The 25,408-nt window shown below is 31.6% G+C and overlaps 1 protein-coding gene across 5 annotated transcripts in view; it reads right to left on the bottom strand.

The window, feature by feature from the left end:
* The window catches only part of LOC143046410 (CCR4-NOT transcription complex subunit 3-like), a 43,960-nt gene that overhangs the window by 12,915 nt on the left and 5,637 nt on the right, over positions 1–25,408 (bottom strand). For 2 of the 5 annotated variants that reach the window (XM_076219563.1, XM_076219565.1), the window contains exons 3-13: positions 24,714–24,788; positions 24,402–24,491; positions 18,727–18,855; positions 17,654–17,743; positions 16,678–16,800; positions 10,544–10,649; positions 9,994–10,121; positions 9,304–9,351; positions 8,048–8,169; positions 7,564–7,658; positions 7,110–7,199 (exon numbers count right to left, since the gene is read on the bottom strand). In XM_076219563.1, the coding sequence (XP_076075678.1) occupies positions 7,110–7,199; positions 7,564–7,658; positions 8,048–8,169; positions 9,304–9,351; positions 9,994–10,121; positions 10,544–10,649; positions 16,678–16,800; positions 17,654–17,743; positions 18,727–18,855; positions 24,402–24,491; positions 24,714–24,788 (1,096 nt within the window). The remainder of the gene's footprint in view (positions 1–7,109; positions 7,200–7,563; positions 7,659–8,047; positions 8,170–9,303; positions 9,352–9,993; positions 10,122–10,543; positions 10,650–16,677; positions 16,801–17,653; positions 17,744–18,726; positions 18,856–24,401; positions 24,492–24,713; positions 24,789–25,408) is intronic. The other 3 variants (XM_076219564.1, XM_076219566.1, XM_076219567.1) reach the window with 3 other exon arrangements.

Raw genomic sequence — 25,408 nt, 5'->3', positions numbered from 1 at the left:
AATCATCATCAGTTTAAGATTTTATAATAATATGATGCCCTGATAATGGTTAATTGATCAAAATACAAGTTATATGGTTATTAGCTCTTGGACCAAAAGAGATAATCCACATGGAGATGACAATTTATTCTTTTTACAACATCTCTTACCAGCATGCTTTATATAAATGTATGTAAATACTCCTTCAATCTTGGAGCTTGATGGGAACATATTGTCAACATTTCTCTGTTGATTTACCATTAAATAACATCCAAGGTTTTTGATCAATACATTTTAAAAGATTTAAATAAATAAGATGAAATGTTATCACAAAAAACTATATCAAAATAATCTTTTGAAAAAAATGCTTAAAAAGAAAAACAGTGTATCAATGTCCTCCTGATGTGAGTTATTAAAATCTTGCAAGGATTTAACACACAAGAGTGCATCAAGGCTCACAGACAGACTGACATTCAGTATATTTATGTTCCTGAAACATGTTGCTGGGACACAAACAGATTGTCCTTTATCTGTCCTTTAATTACTGAAGAAAAAACATTTGATGTTGGCTGGTCCTTTTAAATTTTACTACCCAGCACATAAGCTTACAAAAAATCTGAAAAGCTTCATAATTTAACTAGTAAAAATATAATAATTATCATACAAGCCCTTTCCCCAAATAAAAGCCAAAATAAAGTGTTTTTTTCCGATTATATCCATTACCAACATAACATGCAGACAACCACAGAACACATCATTTGTTTGAAGTCTAAAATCCCTATTGTAAGGACTTAAGGTTAATACCGATAACAAGAACAAAACTTAATTTAAAAAGATTTGTTAAGAAGGCTGTTCTTTCTTGGTTCTATAAATAACCAAGACAGCCAAAAATGAAAAACCGCTAAAATAAAGTTTTACAAGTCATGTTTATAAGTCTTTGCCGAACACTATTTGTTTTAAGTCTTAAATCTAATGAAAGTTATTATGATACTCAAACCCCTGACTTATGGTTTACAGGAATGAAGCTAATCTATAGTCAATTGGCTGTAGTATCTTTGGTTCAATGTGTGGTAACAACAATTAAACTAGAAAAAGAAAACTAAAATTCAAAATAACCACAACAGCCAACAAGAGTGCACACGCTGAAATGTCTCGCCTTCTTTACTAATCATTGATATTATGTTGATAGACCTAAATATAAAGCTTTATTACAACTGTCACATAAACTCAACATTAACCAAAGACAAGAGGCTGTCACAACGACAGCAAACCGGATTTATTAACATTTATTTGTGTCCTGGCAATATCACAAGAACCATTACTGATGAATGGTGAAAGTGAAAATCGTCAATATCAAATTTGACCTCCATTTTGTCATCAGTATCAACATATTAAAATTTGAAAAGCTTAGATTGAATGGTTCATGAGTAAATGCAACAACGTGAATGGAAACGCCATTTTACGATCTTTCAAAAACCATAACTCCTGAACGGTAAAAGTCAAAATCGTCATTATTGAACTTGACCTCTATTTTGTCATCAGTATCAACATATTAAAATTTGAAAAGCTTAGATTGAATGGTTCATGAGTGAATGCAACAACGTGAATGGAAACGCCATTTTACGATCTTTCAAAAACCATAACTCCTGAACGGTAAAAGTCAAAATCGTCATTATTGAACTTGACCTCTATTTTGTCATCAGTAACAACATATTAAAATTTCAAAAGCTTTGGTTGAATGGTTCATGAGAAAATGCACGGACACGACGGGAAACACCATTTTTCAATCTTTCAAGAACCATAACTCCTGAACGGTAAAAGTCAAAATCGTCATTATTGAACTTGACCTCCATTTTGTCATCAATAACAGCATATTAAAATTTCAGAAGCTTTGGTAGAATAGTTCATGCATAAATGCACGGACACGACTGGAAACTCCATTTTTCAATCTTTCAAGAACCATAACTCCTGAACGGTATAAGTCAAATTCGTCATTATTAAACTTGACCTCCATTCTGTCATTAGTAACAACATATTAAAATTTGGGAAGCTTTGGTAGAACAGTTCATGCGTAAATGCACGGACACGACTGGAAACTCCATTTTTCAATCTTTCAAGAACCATAACTCCTGAACGGTAAAAGTCAAAATCGCCATTATTAAACTTGACCTTCGTATAGTTGTCAGTAATAACATATTAAAATTTTAAAAGCTTTGGTTGAACGGTTCATGAGTTAATGCACGGACAACATTTGATTGCCGCCCGCCCGCCCGACCGCCCGGCGAGCATCCCCAAATCAATAACCGGCATTTTTGTCACAAAAATCCGGTTAAAAACGAAACATTGATCAATGAACCATGAAAATGAGGTCAAGGTCAGATGAACCATGCCAGGCAGACATGTACAGCTAACAATTCTTCAATACAACAAATATAGTTGACTTATTGTTTATAAATTAGGAAAAACAGACTAAAACCAGGGTTCGACACTAACGCTAGCCCGCTAGCCCGAGACTAGTAACTTTTGTGTCGGGCTAGTAAATGTCCGTGGCGCGGTTGCCCGAGGGGCTAGTAAATTTATTTGTCATTGAACATCAATCTGTAGTACTTTCGGCAAAGTACAGTCCAAACGCCGGTCAAATCTGACAACTTCGTCGAATATTGTCTACAATGGTTCCACGACCTCTTTATTTACATACAGATCTACAGATACTGGAGGGTAAAATTTCTACCGTAAACCAGTCGCTATATAAGTCAACTCGGCCTAAGATTACTCGGCCCATAAAGTAAGAATCCACCACATTTCAAGATAACCCGTTTTGAAATAAACATTAATTATACTGCATATAGATTTTGGTTTTATTATATTTTATTATTAATCACATCAGAGATCCTGATATTAAAATAGTGTGCATACTTTAGCCTTATCTAATACATAGTCGTCGCGTAAATAGTTTAAATTGGAAATGTCCTTTCGTTCTTAAAATAGAGCATTGAAAGGTTCCCTGTTGAAATTTTCCTTTACTTCAAAGGTACACGTGGTGATGAAAACTTTTCGATCTTCTCTGTCTTTATCGAATTAGCGTTTGTCATGTCGTCATAATTCTTTTCGTATTGCTCGGGATTTATCTTTACAGTTGCAATGGACTGAAACGAAAGTAAATTTCCGGGAATAATATTTATGTGATTAGCTTCTTTTTGAGAGCTGAGGGGTGTTGATGATAACAAGACTACGCCATTGGTATCAGAAAGCGTCCATTGCACGTACCGGGATGTATGCATGTCATAATGCATTAACGAGAACAGTGTTAAAACTCGTCATGAGACAAATCAGTTGGAACATGAAGACTCAGCATCAGAAACCAAAAGTAAAATAGGGGACAAGTCAACTTATTTTATGTAAATAAAATTAAACAAAAACATTGTTTTTTTTTTAATTTGATTATTTTAGTTGATGAGTTTTTTGTAAGCCAAAAAAGTGTCCCATGAAATTGTGTCTTCTTGAACTATATTTCACAATTCATCTGTGAAATTTCGTTCACGGGACAGAATATCACATTTTTAAATTGAAATTTAAATCAGGACAACAGAGATGTAAACAAAAATGGAAAGTGGTGAATATAAACAGCTATATGACTTTTTGTGTGATGGTCAATACCCTCCAGAGTTTGATATTATAATAATGAAAGAAGATCATTTAGAAGGAAGGCCAAGCAATTTGAAATTAAAAACAATGAAATGTTTTATATACATGTTGACAAAAAAAACACAGGAGAAAACATTAAAACTTGTTATTCATAAAGACAAACTGAAACAGGTATTGTACCTAGCTATGCCATAACGAGAGTGGATGCAATCTTCATGATCTTGGGGTTAATGAGACCTCTTGTTAAAAAATGACAATAAAAAAAATGTTAAAACAATTCACTGATTCCTACTGTATGTTTAAAAACAAATGTCTATCTAGTCTTATTATTTTTTGTAAATTAAATTATTTGGTATTAGACAAGACTTTTAATGCAATTTGGACATGATTTCACTATGTAAAAATATCCATCAAAGGTCCAAATAGAATATATTTTCAAGGGACACTTTTACACAGAAGTGGACAAAATGTCCATGGGACATCATTTCATGGGGGACACTATTTAATCCTACACCCTATAAACGTAGCCCAGTTTTTGTGGTAAATATCTTTGATCTAGGAACTATTTTTTTTAAAGTAGGTCTGGAATATACAAATGTTAATGTTTGACTAAAAATGCTAACACAATAAATATTTAAGATATATCATTAATTCATTAACAGTAAAAATGCAAGTTCTGACAAATTCCTGCCGTTAGATTACTTTGGTGTTAATTTTTTTTTTTTTTTTTTATGAAGATATAAACAAGTATGAAATAGTTATTTTTCAGACTGAAAACATCTTCTTAAAAAGCCTCAGAATGCCTCAGAATGCAGGATTTTGCATCTAAATTTCAAAAAATTTATGGGGGGGGCATGCCCCCAGACCCCCCTAGCAAGTTCGCTGGCCTACGGCCAGCTCACTCGTGGGCCGTTGGCCCACTCACCGGGCTACTTGACACAGAACAGGGCTAGTTGAATATAATTTTTACTAGCCCTGCGGGCTAGTGCCTACCAAAGTTAGTGTCAACCCCTGATAAACACAAACACTTTACACTTAGCAATGGGCTGTGAAAATGAGGTCAAGGTCAAATAAAACCTGTGTAACAGACATATAGATCATAAAATATTTCCATACACCAAATATAGTTGACTAATGCATAAAGTATTAGAAAAATAGACCAAAACTCAAAACTTAACTTTGACCACTGAACCATGAAAATGAGGTCAAGGTCAGATGACACTGAACCATGAAAATGAGGTCAAGGTCAGATGACACCTGTCAGCTAGACAAGTACACCTTACAATCATTCCATACACCAAATATAGTAGACCTATTGCATATAGTATAAGAAAAACAGACAAAACACAAAAAACTTAACTATAACCACTGAACCATGAAAATGAGGTCAAGGTCAGAGGACACCTGCCAGTTGGACATGTACACCTTACAGTGCTTCCATACACCGAATATACTAGACCTATTGCTTATAGTATCTAAATATGGACTTGACCACCAAAACTTAACCTTGTTCACTGATCCATGAAATGAGGTCGAGGTCAAGTGAAAACTGTCTGACGGGCATGAGGACCTTATATATGCACAGTTACCAAATATAGTTATCCAATTACTTATAATAATATACGACTAAAAATTAAAATTTTTGCGGTCGTATAAAAATCTTAACTTTTTTTCAAGTAGTCACTGAACCATAAAAATGAGGTCAAGGACATTGGACATGTGACTGACGGAAAGTTCGTAACATAAAGCATCTATATACAAAGTATGAAGCATCCAGGTCTTCTACCTTCTAAAATATAAAGCTTTTAAGAAGTTAGCTAACGCCACCGCTGGATCACTATCCCTATGTCGAGCTTTCTGCAACAAAAGTTGCAGGCTCGACAAAAATGAAAAATAGTCAATATAAGTCTTACAATTCATGTTTAGAAGTCCTAACAATGAATAAATGATTAAAAATCTCAGAACTTGGAAATGTTTGAACTAATATGGGCAATAATTAACAAGTGGAGAAGTGAACATTTTGTTAGTTTTCTCCATGATAAAAAGTATGTCACTCAGGAGAAAAAAGAAAAAGAAAAAAAAAAGAAATAAAGTTGTGATGAAATATCTGTTTTACTGACCATTGATTTTATAATGAAAGTCTTTAAGATAAATGCGTTTCCACAAAAGACACATAAACAAAACATTGTCAAGCATACATGTAAATGAGGTCAAATGATACCAGTCTGAAAATTCACAGTTAACAATCTTTTCATACACCAAACCTAGTTAATTTACTTTCTATTAGCAACTTTAACCTTGATCACAGATACCATATAGAAGTATTCTATTACTCGTAACTTTAACCTTGATCACAGATACCATATAGAAGTATTCTATTACTCGTAACTTTAACCTTGATCACAGATACCATATAGAAGTATTCTATTAGCAACTTTAACCTTGATCACAGATACCATATAGAAGTATTCTATTACTCGTAACTTTAACCTTGATCACAGATACCATATAGAAGTATTCTATTACTCGTAACTTTAACCTTGATCACAGATACCATATAGAAGTATTCTATTACTCGTAACTTTAACCTTGATCACAGATACCATATAGAAGTATTCTATTACTCGTAACTTTAACCTTGATCACAGATACCATATAGAAGTATTCTATTACTCGTAACTTTAACCTTGATCACAGATACCATATAGAAGTATTCTATTACTCGTAACTTTAACCTTGATCACAGATACCATATAGAAGTATTCTATTACTCGTAACTTTAACCTTGATCACAGATACCATATAGAAGTATTCTATTACTCGTAATTGAGATAGTCCCATGACAAATAAACTATACAAATTTTAGAAGAAGTTGCTGAACCATGAAAATGAGTTCCAATACAATGTACATATGAAACACATTTAAATTGTCTAAAGAGATAGACAATCACAAACAACAATATATCTAACAACATATAAAATATAACACATATTAATTCAAGATGGAATTTATAATTATAAATTTAATTTACACACCATCATAGTCATAATAGTTATTTTATTGTTATTCTTAAGAGAATAAAGACACTTGATAACTGAGAGTTTCCATTTGAAAGCCATCTTAATTTACAATGCCATTTCTTTGAAAAAATTGATAACACCAAAGATTATATAACTGTAATGAAAGAAGGAAGGGGAATAAAAGAATGACTGTAAACAAGAAATTCATCATAAATATTAATGAACAAAATTTATCAGGAATATTACCAGTTAACCTCATACTGTTAACAAAATATGCTGGTTTGAAATTTATTTTCCTTTAAAGTTATCAGAAGTGATAAAAAAATCCTGAAAAAAGAAATGATCCAACTTGGTATTTTCTATTGTACAACACACGTCACAACTGAGATACATTAATCTTAGTACCCAATGCCCATTTAATAGCAGCATAAGAAAAGTGGGTAAGAAATATTGCTCAGTCTTACCAGATTTATAATTTAGATCATGAAAAGGCAAAAGCTTGATGACAGCTGAGTTACGCTGCCACACAGAAGAAAGTCGTGGAAAAGAAAGACCTAAAACATACAAGTGTAGTTAAAAGAAAGATTTTATATAAAAACATATAGATGGCTTTATATATGTTTTCAAAGAATGACAAACCATTCCAAAACAAAAATTTTTCTTTGCAAAAGTTTTTACTGTTTTGTTCTTTTATTTAAGAAGGTCAAGGTATCCCATTTCTGATAACATAAAAATGGCCAAAACCTGAGTAAACAAAAATTAATATCTTAATTCAGGAATTAAAGTTATTGGACTGGATGAATGTAAATGAGTAAGAGTCTGAACTCATGTAACACAGTGAATAATCAGATAAGTTTCATTATCCAACTCCAAGGGGTTTAAGTGAGAGAGGGGAAAGGATTGACTAAGTTTGATTACCTGTCATACTTGGCTGTATCGTCGTTGAGTTTGTTATTAAAGGTGGTGGAGTAACTTGGCGATGATTGCTGTTTGTACCATCATTTATAGAAATCCTGATCAAGATAAAACATATCACTTAATACAGATCACTTAATACAAACGTTTTATGTAACATATGAATTACACACACCCATTGTATGTACAATTTTCATGTTTTAACAATCAGTTTTGGTGTTTTTTTTATATTTATTTGTACATTGTACATGTACTACAATTCTCAGAATCCCTGGTTTTAATAAAATGTTATAGTGAAGAAAAAAAAATCATATCTATTGAACATTTTGTTGTTTAGGCCTCCATTTTCCTCTTTGTAAATAACACTGACAATGTAATTGCTTTCTCATATTTGATAGTATTTTCCATTTGTAAATAACTTTTCAATAGAGTTAATATATTTAATTTTTAATAAACTGTTTGCTAAGTCAAATCTAATACTATTTACCCTGTAAACAATTTTGAAGGCGTTGTCACTACTTTGTTATTGTTACCATGGTTACTGGATGTATTAGATGATGTGGAGTTTGTTGACGTTGGCGATGATATCAATGGAATTGATTTATTTTTCTGAAATAAATAGAAATGAACCCACATTAATTTTGTATCTGAAAGTGCAACAAATGAGTATTTTGATTTGAGGCCGTACACAGATCTGAGGTTTACATATATATATATAATAATTCAAGATATTCTAAGAAATATGTGCAAAATAAGTTAACATTGGCATGTGAAATTGTAATTTCTCAATTGGCAAGGGAGAAAACTCTAGTAATGGGTATAAATTGACAAACATCAATATTTGGCATGCATTAACTACAAAAAAAGTTAAATACAAAATCAGGTTACCATTACAATATTTCTCCATTTTCGTTCGATAACACCAATTTTTAAGTTCAAATTAGATAGGAAAAGTATATGTTCTCCCAAAAACAACTTTAAATTTGGTGAAAATATGTCAATATTTGTAATTAAACTTCTGTTCAATTATTTTCTTTGCTATGCAAAATGTTTGTACAAATGTAAATATCGATGGAAAACTATATACTCTCCAGTTTTCTGTGTTTTCATGAAAGCAATAAATATAATGATGCAACTGTGATGACATAACAGCAAATATATTTGAAAGAGTCTTAAAAAAAATTGATTGGGGGTCCAAAACTTGGCCTTAATGGCCTACTTCTCGTATATTTTTTTTTATTGATGGCTTGCTCCTTAACACCAGAGGATGTGCAACATCTAACAGCAATAACTCGTGAATATTCAGGATAAAATATTGATTCAATACTTAATACATCCATTCAGTCTTGAAGTCTGTACTTTTATCATTTCTTTTTTTGTAGATGTAGAAAAGTACTCTTAGAATACTGTGGATTAATTATTATTAGTTGGATACCTATTTTCCTGGAATTCGTTAGAACATGTGATATACAAATTTAGCTATTCAACAAATTACAAATTATCTATAGATTGTAGACCAAATTGGAAAAACAATGAAATTAAATATCCACGAAAACATGTAAGCTTTCCTGAATCCCAAAAAATTGGCAACCACCAAAAAATGAGTAAGGTAGCCTTATAACAATTTGACTTATAAAATATCTAAATTTGTTATAGTTTCATCAATAAACTTATTATTAAATAGTGTAAGGTAGCCTCACAAGTTTAACTTATTTAATATCTACACTCGTTATATAGTCTTACCTCATCATTGATTGACTTTTTAATTTTCCTGTCATTTTCTTCATTGTCCTACAAAATAACACTAACTTTAAATAAATAAGCAAGGAGTATTCACAAAGAGATTTTTATCTTAATCCCTTATAAACAGAAAATTAGATGATATATCTGACATACTGATCTTAAACACCTATAAAAGTGTATAAAGAAAACAACATATAAGACATTGGATGAGATAGTTCAGTGGAAATGGGTTTATGATTATCTGGAAATTTGAAAACTTTGTTTTACAAAAAAGGGTCATTTGAAAATGTCCAGTTGCAATAAGCAGCAAGCAAGAAAAATATATTGTCTTAATAGATCTAAATTAAAAAGTCCAATTCTTTAATCTTGTTTTCCCCCTGCACTTGTGTAGAACTCATTTGTCCAAGTATATAAAACACCCCATTTATTTTTTAATTTGAAGTATCATATGATTTACTTGTGACATAAAATTTTCATTCATCTACAAATCAGTGTTTCAGCTTTCCAGCTAAAAGATGTTTGTGTGTGTTCTTTTAAATTATTCATGCAAACACACATTTCAAATAATTATTTGAGTTGACAGTTGGCATTTAGTAACCACAATGGAGATTTCATTCCTATAATAATTAGTCAGTTAGGGAACTTATCATACAGCTTATCAGGAATAATTGAGATTGTAAGACAGTTTACCTTGGAATGATTTATAGATAAACTAGGACTAGGTGAAGGAGAACTTGAGTTTGTTGATGTCGGTGTGCCTGAAATGTTGTCCGAATAAATGTCATCATTTGGTGGCGAGGATGCTAAAACTGCTGCACCTGAGAATAAAAACATTTAACTTTATGAAAGATAGAAGTTATATTTACATTATATGAAATGCTACTATATTAAAATTAAAAGAAAGTTGTAAATTACTTCCCTGTAGTGTGACTGCTCCTCTTTTAGAATTTGTTAACTCTAAGATAATTGACAATAATGTTACATACACTGTACAGTGTACATACTGTGGATTCATTATTATTCATTGGATACCAATGTTCGTTGATTTCGTGGGTATAGGCAAACCATGAAATTAAATGTTGAACAATGAAAAATTTCCTATAGGCTTGTATGCAAACTTCGGCAAAACCACGAAATTGAATATCATCAAATTAATGTTTTTCTTAATCCATGAAAATAAATGAATCACAGTAGATACTTTCCTTCGTGTGATATTTAAAGACTTCCTATTTCCACTTACCCACGTCTTCAAGATCTAACTCATCATAAATGAAATCATTTTCTTCAAAATCAGGATCCTGATTACAATCCACATAATACTCAACATCATCTTTGATTTTCTTTATCTATAAAATATCATCAAATTTAAAATTATCTTTGATTTTCTTTATCTAAAAAATATCATCAAATTTAACATCATCTTTGATTTTCTTTATCTAAAAAATATCATCAAATTTAACATCATCTTTGATTTTCTTTATCTAAAAAATATCATCAAATTTAATATCAAATTTAACATCATTTTTGATATTCTTTATCTAAAAAATATCATCAAATTTAATATCATCTTTAATTTTCTTTATCTAAAAAATATCATCAAATTTAATATCATCTTTGATTTTCTTTATTTTAAAAATATCATCAAATTTAACATCATCTGATTTTTCTTTATCTAAAAAAAATAAAAAATATCATCAAATTTAACATCATCTTTGATTTTCTTTATCAAAAAAATATCAAATTTAATATCATCTTTAATTTTCTTTATCTAAAAAATATCATCAAATTTAACATCATCTTTGATTTTCTTTATCTAAAAAATATCATCAAATTTAACATCATCTTTGATTTTCTTTATCTAAAAAAAATTTATCATAAAATTTAACATCTTCTTTGATTTTCTTTATCTAAAAAATATCATCAAATTTAACATCATCTTTAATTTTCCTTATCTAAAAAAAAAATAATCATCAAATTTAATATCATCTTTGATTTTCTTTATCTAAAAAATATCATCAAATTTAATATCATCTTTAATTTTCTTTATCTAAATAAAAAAATCATCAAATTTAATATCATCTTTGATTTTCTTTATCTAAAAAATTATCATCTAATTTTAACATCATCTTTGATTTTCTTTATCTAAAAAATTATCATCTAATTTTAACATCATCTTTGATTTTCTTTATCTAAAAAATTATCATCAAATTTAATATCATCTTTGATTTTCTTTATCTAAAAAATTATCATCAAATTCAACAATTTTTACAGGATGTTAAACCTATTTTAGTGCTGACTACTTCTTTGTGTGTGACCTATTTTAGTGCTGACTACTTCTTTGTGTGTGACCTATTTTAGTGCTGACTACTTCTTTGTGTGTGACCTATTTTAGTGCTGACTACTTCTTTGTGTGTGACCTATTTTAGTGCTGACTACTTTTTTGTGTGTGACCTATTTTATTGAAATGAATCTTAGAGATAGTTAAATGAATACTTTGATTGGGAGAATTTTACAAACAGAAAATCAATCAATAAATATAAGTTAACAACACAAATTGGTGATTGTCATTTGGTTCCATTTTTCATATTTCTTTTTTTGTTTGTTAGTGGCTTTGTTGATTATGTTGGCTATGGATTTCTCATTTGAACTGTTTTACATTTTTTTAAGTCATTGGTTTTGCTCATTGTTGGAAGGCTTTACAATGAACTTAGTTTCTAGTATCTTAGTTAATTCATCTCCTGTAGCTTGTTGTCTCATTGTTGGAAGGCTTTACAATGAACTTAGTTTCTAGTATCTTAGTTAATCCATCTCCTGTAGCTTGTTGTCTCATTGTTGGATGGCTTTACAATGAACTTAGTTTCTAGTATCTTAGTTAATTCATCTCCTGTAGCTTGTTGTCTCATTGTTGGAAGGCTTTACAATGAACTTAGTTTCTAGTATCTTAGTTAATCCATCTCCTGTAGCTTGTTGTCTCATTGTTGGATGGCTTTACAATGAACTTAGTTTCTAGTATCTTAGTTAATCCATCTCCTGTAGCTTGTTGTCTCATTGTTGGAAGGCTTTACAATGAACTTAGTTTCTAGTATCTTAGTTAATTCATCTCCTGTAGCTTGTTGTCTCATTGTTGGATGGCTTTACAATGAACTTAGTTTCTAGTATCTTAGTTAATCCATCTCCTGTAGCTTGTTGTCTCATTGTTGGATGGCTTTACAATGAACTTAGTTTCTTGTATTTTAGTTAATCCATCTCCTGTAGCTTGTTGTCTCATTGTTGGATGGCTTTACAATGAACTTAGTTTCTAGTATCTTAGTTAATTCATCTCCTGTAGCTTGTTGTCTCATTGTTGGAAGGCTTTACAATGAACTTAGTTTCTAGTATCTTAGTTAATCCATCTCCTGTAGCTTGTTGTCTCATTGTTGGATGGCTTTACAATGAACTTAGTTTCTAGTATCTTAGTTAATCCATCTCCTGTAGCTTGTTGTCTCATTGTTGGAAGGCTTTACAATGAACTTAGTTTCTAGTATCTTAGTTAATTCATCTCCTGTAGCTTGTTGTCTCATTGTTGGATGGCTTTACAATGAACTTAGTTTCTAGTATCTTAGTTAATCCATCTCCTGTAGCTTGTTGTCTCATTGTTGGATGGCTTTACAATGAACTTAGTTTCTAGTATCTTAGTTAATCCATCTCCTGTAGCTTGTTGTCTCATTGTTGGAAGGCTTTACAATGAACTTAGTTTCTAGTATCTTAGTTAATTCATCTCCTGTAGCTTGTTGTCTCATTGTTGGAAGGCTTTACAATGAACTTAGTTTCTAGTATCTTAGTTAATCCATCTCCTGTAGCTTGTTGTCTCATTGTTGGAAGGCTTTACAATGAACTTAGTTTCTAGTATCTTAGTTAATCCATCTCCTGTAGCTTGTTGTCTCATTGTTGGATGGCTTTACAATGAACTTAGTTTCTAGTATCTTAGTTAATCCATCTCCTGTAGCTTGTTGTCTCATTGTTGGAAGGCTTTACAATGAACTTAGTTTCTAGTATCTTAGTTAATTCATCTCCTGTAGCTTGTTGTCTCATTGTTGGAAGGCTTTACAATGAACTTAGTTTCTAGTATCTTAGTTAATCCATCTCCTGTAGCTTGTTGTCTCATTGTTGGAAGGCTTTACAATGAACTTAGTTTCTAGTATCTTAGTTAATCCATCTCCTGTAGCTTGTTGTCTCATTGTTGGATGGCTTTACAATGAACTTAGTTTCTAGTATCTTAGTTAATCCATCTCCTGTAGCTTGTTGTCTCATTGTTGGATGGCTTTACAATGAACTTAGTTTCTAGTATCTTAGTTAATTCATCTCCTGTAGCTTGTTGTCTCATTGTTGGATGGCTTTACAATGAACTTAGTTTCTAGTATCTTAGTTAATCCATCTCCTGTAGCTTGTTGTCTCATTGTTGGATGGCTTTACAATGAACTTAGTTTCTAGTATCTTAGTTAATCCATCTCCTGTAGCTTGTTGTCTCATTGTTGGAAGGCTTTACAATGAACTTAGTTTCTAGTATCTTAGTTAATCCATCTCCTGTAGCTTGTTGTCTCATTGTTGGATGGCTTTACAATGAACTTAGTTTCTAGTATCTTAGTTAATCCATCTCCTGTAGCTTGTTGTCTCATTGTTGGATGGCTTTACAATGAACTTAGTTTCTAGTATCTTAGTTAATTCATCTCCTGTAGCTTGTTGTCTCATTGTTGGATGGCTTTACAATGAACTTAGTTTCTAGTATCTTAGTTAATCCATCTCCTGTAGCTTGTTGTCTCATTGTTGGATGGCTTTACAATGAACTTAGTTTCTAGTATCTTAGTTAATCCATCTCCTGTAGCTTGTTGTCTCATTGTTGGATGGCTTTACAATGAACTTAGTTTCTAGTATCTTAGTTAATCCATCTCCTGTAGCTTGTTGTCTCATTGTTGGATGGCTTTACAATGAACTTAGTTTCTAGTATCTTAGTTAATCCATCTCCTGTAGCTTGTTGTCTCATTGTTGGATGGCTTTACAATGAACTTAGTTTCTAGTATCTTAGTTAATCCATCTCCTGTAGCTTGTTGTCTCATTGTTGGATGGCTTTACAATGAACTTAGTTTCTAGTATCTTAGTTAATTCATCTCCTGTAGCTTGTTGTCTCATTGTTGGATGGCTTTACAATGAACTTAGTTTCTAGTATCTTAGTTAATCCATCTCCTGTAGCTTGTTGTCTCATTGTTGGATGGCTTTACAATGAACTTAGTTTCTAGTATCTTAGTTAATCCATCTCCTGTAGCTTGTTGTCTCATTGTTGGATGGCTTTACAATGAACTTAGTTTCTAGTATCTTAGTTAATTCATCTCCTGTAGCTTGTTGTCTCATTGTTGGATGGCTTTACAATGAACTTAGTTTCTAGTATCTTAGTTAATTCATCTCCTGTAGCTTGTTGTCTCATTGTTGGATGGCTTTACAATGAACTTAGTTTCTAGTATCTTAGTTAATCCATCTCCTGTAGCTTGTTGTCTCATTGTTGGATGGCTTTACAATGAACTTAGTTTCTTGTATTTTAGTTAATCCATCTCCTGTAGCTTGTTGTCTCATTGTTGGATGGCTTTACAATGAACTTAGTTTCTTGTATTTTAGTTAATCCATCTCCTGTAGCTTGTTGTCTCATTGTTGGAAGGCTTCACAATGAACTTAGTTTCTTGTATTTTAGTTAATCCATCTCCTGTAGCTTGTTGTCTCATTGTTGGAAGGCTTCACAATGAACTTAGTTTCTTGTATTTTAGTTAATCCATCTCCTGTAGCTTGTTGTCTCATTGTTGGATGGCTTTACAATGAACTTAGTTTCTAGTATCTTAGTTAATTCATCTCCTGTAGCTTGTTGTCTCATTGGCAATCATTACAGTATGTTCTTATATTTATATTATATACCTTCCCTACCTGTACAATAGGTAAAGCATCGTTGTCTTATATTTATATCAGAGATGGGTCCGATTACTTTCAATGTAATTGATTAAATTACAATTACTTAGTCATTTGTACAATTAAATTAAATTAATGATTACATCATTTTTGAAAGTATCTGATTAAATTAATGATTACATTGGCAAAGTAATCATGATTACATCTGATTACAATGAATTTAAAAACAAAACATTTTGCATGATGTGAATGAATAAACGTTCAATATAACTATAGCATTTTTGAGAAAGTATTTTATTTGGTCAATTATAAAATGATAGCTTAAAATTAAACTTCATCTATTTAAATAAACACCAAATTTCACTACATATATATACATTACACTTTTTCACCAATGATCTCTGAATTATTTTGAATTAAATCTAATAAAGATTTATCATAATCAATAGTTTTTTTGTTTGTTTTCTGACCTCTTTCATAATTTATATGTATTTCAAGTTGCAGTTTATGGAAGTTTAAATATGGATGAAATAAAGTTACCAGTTAAAACTATGTTAAATTTTAATAGAAATGTTTAATCAAATTGTAAACAATATGTAAGTACTAAAAATCATTGCATTTTACATGTGGAGTCCAAATACATTTTAAAAAATTTTTAAACAACATATTTGTCCAACTTTTAATTTAGTTTGTGCTAATTAGATAAATTTTCATGCTGATTTATCTTTTATCATATATATTTCCCTACAGCTATACTCAATTGGTAATTGCAATAAAAACAGACCTTAATTAGTCTTCTACCTGTCAATTCAAAGTTGACAAAAATCACAAAATTAACAAAAGATTATAATTCAGGGTTAAAGAAAAGTATTACTTGAATATATAACTATTAATATTAAGATCATTATAAAACGATGAATATACATGTATGTAAAATATCTTTTACCAAGATAAAAGGTATATAATTGTATTATAGGTCTCTGCTTAGGCTAATGATGACTTTTCAATACTGTAACAGTTTATTTTTTACTGAAGTAGACATGCTTAAAGTAACCAAACCAATTTAGTATGTTAAAAATTAATCAAATATGAATAACAAAGAGGTTCATTTAATGACCAAAATCACAATTTTAGATTTTTTTCATTGTAATCAGAATGTAATCAAAAAGTAATCATGATTACAGGGTATTTTAAAAGTAATTGATTAAATTAAATTACATGTAATCAGATTTTTGGCTGATTAATGATTACACTGATTACTTGAAAAATTGTAATCAATTACAGCTGATTAACGATTACAATTACAATTACCCCAAGTCTGATTTATATTATATACCTTCCCTACCTGTTCAATAGGTAAAGCATCGTTGTCTTATATTTATATTATATACCTTCCCTACCTGTTCAATAGGTAAAGCATCGTTGTCTTATCTTTATATTATATACCTTCCCTACCTGTTCAATAGGTAAAGCATCGTTGTCTACCATCCTCATGATAGTTTCCAACTGCTTTATATGAAACAAATGTTTGTCTTGTTGAGCTTTTAGTTCTTCAAATATGTCTTGTTTCTAAATGAAAACAAATAACAAATAAAAGGACAAAGTATAAGGTATGATAAGGCCAATTGTTGGCCCCTTCAATTTTTTATTCAAAATGTATTTAGTATCAATCTACAAAATAGCATTTTTCAGATGAATTTATGAAATGACATTAGTCGGTCAGATTGATTTTTCTCTAAAATATTTGCATCAGGGCGTCAATCTTCTTAAATTTAGTTAAAACGGCAATAAATGTTGATTGAGATATGAGCCAATGGCTTTACCACAAAAAAAATTATGCTTCAAAATGTTATCTTAAAAGATGTAAATGTGTATAAAATATTGTTTTGGGTAAAGCATTGGCTTATATCTATAAAATGGTCCAATATGTTGATTTCCACCTGTTTAAGACACCATATTGACAGCCCATGTTACTTTTCTGCACTGAAGTGTCCATGCTATATTAATCATTTAACAATAAATCCAGACAAGGGGAATTGTTTGTGTAATATTTGTGGTTGCATAAAAAAATCTCTTACAATAGGGAGGATACACTGTTGTTTTTAAATGTTATAAACTTCTACAGAAATCTATAGCAGTGGCTTGTCATTATTGCAAAACATTTCTTACAACAGAGGATGACAATATTGAGATTTAAATATTAAGTATGTAAGGTAAATAATACAGGGAAATGAGTTTGTATGATCATGTAAAACACCACCACATAAACAGATTTGTGTCAGTTTGTATTGTGTCAAGTGTTTATTCTTATACAGGATATATATCTAAATTAACTGTCTCATAAAATGGTCAAAATGATTTTTTGTTAATCATAATAAATGAAATAAATAACACATGCAATCATTCTATTAAGATCTCTTACATCTTTGTCCATCTTCTTTTTCTTGGTCGTCAACTGTTCTATCCTGCTTTCAAACTGTTCTAATTGTAAATTCAGATTCTCTATTGTTACCTGAAAATATAATACAGCTATCATATAGTAAACACTAGGTTTGTCACTTGACACATGAACTATTCAAACCAGTGATCATATAGTAACTTGACACGTGAACTATTCAAACCAGTGATCATATAGTAAACACTAGGTATGTCACTTGACACATGAACTATTCAAACCAGTGATCATATAGTAACTTGACACGTGAACTATTCAAACCAGTGATCATATAGTAACTTGACACATGAACTATTCAAACCAGTGATCATATAGTAAACACTAGGTTTGTCACTTGACACATGAACTATTCAAACCAGTGATCATATAGTAAACACTAGGTTTGTCACTTGACACATGAACTATTCAAACCAGTGATCATATAGTAAACACTAGGTTTGTCACTTGACACATGAACTATTCAAACCAGTGATCATATAGTAAACACTAGGTTTGTCACTTGTCACATGAACTATTCAAACCAGTGATCATATACATGTAGTAAACACTAAGTTTGTCACTTGACACATGAACTATTCAAACCAGTGATCATATAGTAACTTGACACATGAACTATTCAAACCAGTGATCATATAGTAACTTGACACGTGAACTATTTAAACCAGTGATCATATAGTAACTTGACACGTGAACTATTCAAACCAGTGATCATATAGTAACTTGACACATGAACTATTTAAACCAGTGATCATATAGTAACTTGACACATGAACTATTCAAACCAGTGATCATATAGTTACTTGACACATGAACTATTCAAACCAGTGATCATATAGTAACTTGACACATGAACTATTCAAACCAGTGATCATATAGTAAACACTAGGTATGTCACTTGACACATGAACTATTTCTAATACACATGGTGTACCATATAAATGTTACTTTGTTCCAATATTTATTGTTTACAGAGGCATAGAGTGTACCAGATAAGAAATTTACATACAACAAGATAAGCCAATAAATTAATTCATACTTACAGATAACCAATTTGTTACATCTCCCTTTTCCTTCGAATGAGGGTCCATTTTGGCAGCTGCTCCAAGACCTTCTTTGGAGTAAGCTTTTGTTTTTGTTTCTCGTTCTACTATTTTAAATCTCTCCATTTGCTGCAAAGATATCACAGAATTATCAATAAAACATGAATTTAGTTGCACCAAAATACAACCAGGTGCTCCGCAGGGCGCAGCTTTATATGACCACAGAGGTCGAACCCTGAACAGTTACGGCAAGTATGGACACAACATTCAAGCTTGATACAGCTCTAAATTTGGATAGTGATCAAATTCTTGACATAATATGAATGTCTGACACAAAAACATATGTCAACATGACAAATCTATTATGCAATATTGTGCAAATAAAGATTTCTTCTTCAAACTTTTCAAAAATTTGGAATTTGAGAAATTTGGAGAAGAAAATTGAAAACTACTACCACCCCCTTTTTTGTAATAAGTCCAAAACCTGATATTCTTCAGGCCTAATTTAAAATATTGTTTGTTTGCCCTTTTCCGACCCTATGTTTTGAAACAGGGTAGGTAGGTAGGTAAAATATTTTATTTTTTTCCCAAAAAAATTAACTTGGCTCGGTATATTTTTTTTCATGGGTAGGCAGGTAGGTATAATATTTTATTTTATAGATACAAAATCTGCATAATGTCATTTTTGTCTGTTTTGCTATTGCTAATAAGTTTCTGGGACTACGCTTCGAAGAAAAAAAATAAGGTAGAATGTGAAGTTAATTCATATGCACTACTATTTTGTTTTCAAATATCAAAATATAGAGCTGTGCCGCATATTTTCAACGTTTATATATGCCTGGAACTTTGAAGAGTTTTATCTTGCACTAATATTCTGTACTACGTACCTTGTACGCTTACCTCTACCTAAAGGTTTTCTGTAAGAGATAACTTTGTCCTGGTAAAATATGTCTGGGCAGACATACATTACTAGTAGAAAAAGTCCCTAGAGTGTTTAAATTTCCGTGTGTGCCTATGTTTCTAATAAAAATGCTACAAGACTTAAACTCAATTCTCACATATTTTACATCGCATTTATAAATGATCTGTATGGAAAACTTGGGCGATTTTACTGCCAAATATTCTCCACTTCACAGGCTTTTGTCACCTTTGGTTCATGTCAGATATAAATAATATAGCAATGCTGGTCGAAGGCATTGTTAACATAATCTTCCTGATCTACGGATCAAAAAAGGTCATCCCTACATAGAATACAACGTCCGTTTACACAAAATACTACGGTTTGTACACACGTTGATAATTTTGTATTATTAAACGAACTTTTTTGTAAATGAACCCTGCTCTTTAAGTATAAAGATACAGAGTACGTCATATCATGATTTCAAAGCGTTCAACATCGATTTCAAACAAATGCTTTGAAACTCTAAATGCAAGTGTTCATGTCAAACGCTCCCGTGATACCAAACGGACTAGACCTTTCACGATAAAGATAAAACCCGAGGATTCCGGTAAAAAAGTTTTGAGCGGAATATACAAATAAAAGATTTTTGGTAGGAACGAAAATATAAAATAAAATAAAATCTTGCTGATAAACACAAATAAAAGATTTTCAGGCGGAACGAATTTATAGGGTCGGTCGGTAAAGGGCAAACAAACAATATTTTAATTTAAGCCTCATACATTATTTACAAGTAGTGTAAGGGAGGTTAATCCGAACATACCAAACATTGTATGTTAACTGTTTTAGAATTACCTCCCTTACACTGCTTTTAAATTGTCTCAATTGTCCATTGATTAGAAAACCTAGTTCCCCCCCTTCTTTTGATCCTAATTCAAGGAATCTCCATGGCCTGTTTAACAATGGGGCCCCTGCTATCGTTCTAATGTCTTGCACCATCGTCATATGACCCACGCCATTGTTAAATTGTCTTCCCCTATCGTTCAAAATTGTTATCGTTTGTATAGCTCAACACCATTTTTTTTAGCAATTATAATCAAATGCATGTAATTGCATAACCCTAGGCTTTTTTTATATTATAATCCAATACAGTTCTAACGCCTGAGGGATATCTGGATTAAGATCGCTAATCATTTTTACCTGAGCTTGAACAGGTAGATCAACAAATCAGACAAGAGAATACTATCGGAAGATAGACGATTCATTTGTCGAAATTATTCAACTAAGTTTCCGCAAATGCTTAAGATAATTTAGATTAAATAAATAAATTAATAATCCAGTTACAATGAAAAAAGTTTAACAAGTCGAACACATGCTTTTATTTTAACTTACGCAATCAGCACCCCCCTTTTTTAAGAAGTACAAAATAAAACATAAAACAGTAATTATTATTTCATCGCAAATAACTCAAGTACTGCTGTAACTATAATATTGAATTACTTTACAAAGTTCAAAAGTTAAAACTTTTATAAAATATTTCCTGTAAAGAAATATCCTATCGTAATTCCAAATTCATTTTGTAGTTTACAATCAAATTGATACATCCGCGTTTCTGGTTTATATTCAAATCAAAAGATGCATGTTACATAGCATCAATTTGCTAGATAAAGTCATTAAAAAACAGAAAAACCCTTTTCATTTGTCAACGTTTGCTTTACAAATCTCTTTTGTATAACCCGTACGAATCGTTATGTTGTTGCTGCAGATCAGCCATACTGGTATACGTAATGTCTAATGGGTTCATGACTTCTGAATTTGACAGTGTCCATAAAAAATAAGCTCCACATGATTTTTAACCCCAATAACAATTACCAAAAATAGTAAGAAAACTACATGGGGACCTTCATGACAGCTTTTGGTCATTCTCTACTAAGGGGGTGGGGCCATGAATGCTTGGCATTTGAATGGTTTCAAACGGCAATTATTGAAAATATTTATACTTCTATAATGAAAATTCAAATAAATATAATTTAAATAAGCAATGAATTAGCATGTTCACCATTCCTTATATGGAGGGATGAAATACGGCGTAGACACAGTTTGTGATGGTGAAAGTTCCTCTATCGTTCAATTTTCATCCATGGATATCCCTGAATTCCAAAACATTTTGAGCCATAACCCCCCAAAGTTATTACTAACCATCCCTTAATGGGATGGAAACTTGTGGTGTAATTTCAGAGAGATTCATACACTTAAACACAAGTTATTGTTTGAAACTACAAAAATGCTTATTTTGGGCCCCTAATTCGTAAACTATTGGGACCCATAACTCCCATAATCGATCCCAACCTTCCTTAGTGGTATTTAACTTCTGGTAAAAATTCACAGAAATTCAATCACTAAATCTAGTTATTGTCTGGAAACTAACTGTGTCTTCGGACGACACAGATGTAGATGATACCATTATATGATGCAAATTATTTTTTGCAGTCGTATAAAACACGGTGTAGAATGGTAACAGACTTATCAGGTTTTTGTCGCCGTTTCCGCACTAATCGGGTTTGGCAAAGGACTTATCGTGTTTTGTTTTCAGACAGTGTGACACAAAATGAGCCAAATAGACAAAAAGAAGTCGTTAGGGTTTATGTTTATATGATCACGGAAGGCACCGATGATCTAACTTTGCAAACATTTTCATTTTGCTTCAGTATCACTCTTGGTTTTTCAAAAAGCTCCACACTGAACAGGACAACAGGCCGAACACAGCTACTAACTAACTAAGGCCAAAAAAAAATATATGTCTGTTTCCTGTTTCCCGACCGACCCCGACCCTAGATCTTTTTATTCAATTCCGGAAAAAAATCGTTTCAGGTCCAAAAAAATTTGTTTCCGGTCCGATCCAGATCCGTATTTTACTATACCCAAACAATCAAAATGGCTGCTCCCAGCACAAATGTGATACAATTAAGGTTTAAAAAATGTTGGCACTGGGAGGAATATTCAATTAAAGCTTCTTTAAAGAGATTAAATGATTTTAGGGTACAGGACCCTAACCAAACATGACATTTAACCATCTGCAAATCTGACAGGGAGTGCAAAAAAAAAAATCCCGACCTACCGACCCTGATTCTTTTGCCTTGGCAGCAGCAGGAAACAGACATATATTTTTTTTGGCCTAATGGTGTGTTTTCCGTTCAAATACACAATATATAAGAATGTGGACTTTTTGTGCCCCTTTATTTCATACAAAATACATATTAGATTAAAGCTTATAAAAAACTGGTTGGCAGCGGACTAATCGGGTTTCCCTAAAATGGCGTTTTCTTTGGCACCAAACTGTTGAGGTTTATTTAGCACAGGACTTTTTGTGTTTTTATTGTTTTACCAGGGTAACAAATGATGTTTTCATATTTTTTTGTTTGTTTGGGAAATGAAAAATAAAAGATTTTAATAACCCCATGTATTTGACATCGTGTGCTAGAATATACAAGTCTGGAACTTCTCACGAACAAGTGTTTTTTTCGCAATCTTGATTTTTTTCTTTGAGTAAAAGTACATCGGTATAGGGAAATATCACATGCAATGCCAAAAATAACACAAATGGTCTATTTCTGCTCTTTCCCAGATTAACATGTCAAGGCGTAATAGAAATATTCATAATGATGCATGCATGAGTGAAGCTTAATGTGTCAGTCCTGAAAAACGATTGTTGATGGAGCCTGTGAATATCTATGACAAACTAAATTATGAACCCATTTAGTGCATGTTAGATGCATGATTTTTGTAATAGTTGTTAGTGACTTTAAACGAGTTGTCAATTAACTGTGAGTACTCATAGATCTGTTCCTTGTGTCTTTTTGTTGTTGGGATGTACAAAAACTCAGCCACGTCCACTTGTATTTTTGTCCATCTGATAAGTGAAGCCTTTTTCAACTGAATTTTATAGTTCGTTCTTATAGTGTTTTATTATACCACTGTCCCAACTAACATGTTTAACCCTGTCACATTATGTACGTATGTATGTATGTGCCTGTTTAAAGTCAGGAGCCTGTAATTCTGTTGTTTTCATTTGTTTATGTGTCACACATTTGTTTTTCGATCACTTTTTTTATATAAATAAGGCCGTTTGTCTCTCGTTTGAATTCTTTTACATTGTCATTTAAGGGCCTTTTATAGCTGACTATGCGGTATGGGCCTTGCTCATTGTTGAAGGCCATACGGTGACATACAATTGGTAATTACTGTGTCATTTTGGTCTCTTGTGGAGAGTTGTCTGATTGGCAATCATACCACATCTTCTTTCTATACCTACTAGTTCAAATAACTATCACGTCTTGAAAGGCTTTCTTTGACGCCTTACATCGTTGCAGAAGGGCGTCAAAGTAAGCATTTATAATAGCCTTCTCAGTCATAATTAATTGGACTAGAACCCTCCCTGCTATATACGGTATATATGAGTTGAGATACTGATAGAATCCCACACATTTGCTTGTGGATTAATAAAGTGTATCATTGTGTGATGTGTGATTAATGTATAAAGTAAGAAGTGTTGAACAACCATGCAGGCGGAGTTAACACATAGACTGACTGAGAAAATATGAGTTTCCATATTCATTTGCGCACAAAAAGTATAGTCAAGAAGGAACGTAAAGAAACTGAAGAAGGCCAGTGTTTAAACATTTTTAAAATGGTAAATTCACTACAATAAAGTACTATATAATACAATGTAATGCTTCATTTAAACAATTCCATGAAAAAGAAAGATATAGATACTTACAGTTTCTATCAACTTTCTGTTTTCAACCAAAATTCTTTTATCTTTAATGTCGCTACTCGAACACCACGTCTTGATATGGTCCCGCAGACGCTGTTAAATATTAATGTAAACATATATATATATAATGGTCTTGTAGATGTTTGTAAATAATTACATAAAGATATATAAAACAATCTTGACATACTTTCAATACCTCTAAAAACATATTTCCAAACAAAATTATGTCGACCAGACAAATTCAGACAAACCCTAAAACAGTTTGGCACAGACTGTACAGGTCTGTTTAAAGTTAAATGTAAAGTAGTTTCCTACCTGAAGTTTTTTAATCTCTCTTTTAAGATCAGCTTCATATTTTTCTTTTTGATTAGCATTGGCAGCACTATGTACCTACAAATAAAATAAACAACCAGGTACAGATTACTTACTGATTCTAGCGAACAGCCACTTAATGTTTAGTGGCAAATATTACATGCACTTTGAGGACAATATTGTTACTAAGATCAGAGTAAACTCTGCTTTGTACAATACAGACGTTGACACACTAGGTCAGATTAAGATTGTGCTTGCTCTGACACCTAGTAAAATGAGCTGGAATACTAAGCATCCTAAGCACACATTAACCCCACCAGTTTTTATCCTTACTGGCATATGCTTAGCAGAGAAGCAGGAATATACACATATTATTGTGAAAAACTGATCAGATTTTTCCAGGCCTGTTCTTGTATGTGGACCAATATCTTCTCAAATTGATACAATATCATGTGTAATATGACTCCCAGACAAGTAATCTCATAAATTTGAACATATTTATGTGGAAATATAAAACTAGAGGCTCTCAAGAGCCTGTGTCGCTCACCTTAGGGCATATTAAACAATGGACACAAATAAATTCATGACGAAATTGTGTTTTGGTGATCGTGATGTGTTTGTAGATCTTACTTTACTATACATTCTTGTTGCTACAATTATCTCTGTCTATAATGAACTTGGCCCAGTAATTACAGTGG

Source organism: Mytilus galloprovincialis, chromosome 9 (genome assembly GCF_965363235.1).
Source record: "Mytilus galloprovincialis chromosome 9, xbMytGall1.hap1.1, whole genome shotgun sequence".
Classification (NCBI taxonomy): domain Eukaryota; kingdom Metazoa; phylum Mollusca; class Bivalvia; order Mytilida; family Mytilidae; genus Mytilus; species Mytilus galloprovincialis.
This window is presented reverse-complemented; position numbering and strand designations above follow the sequence as displayed.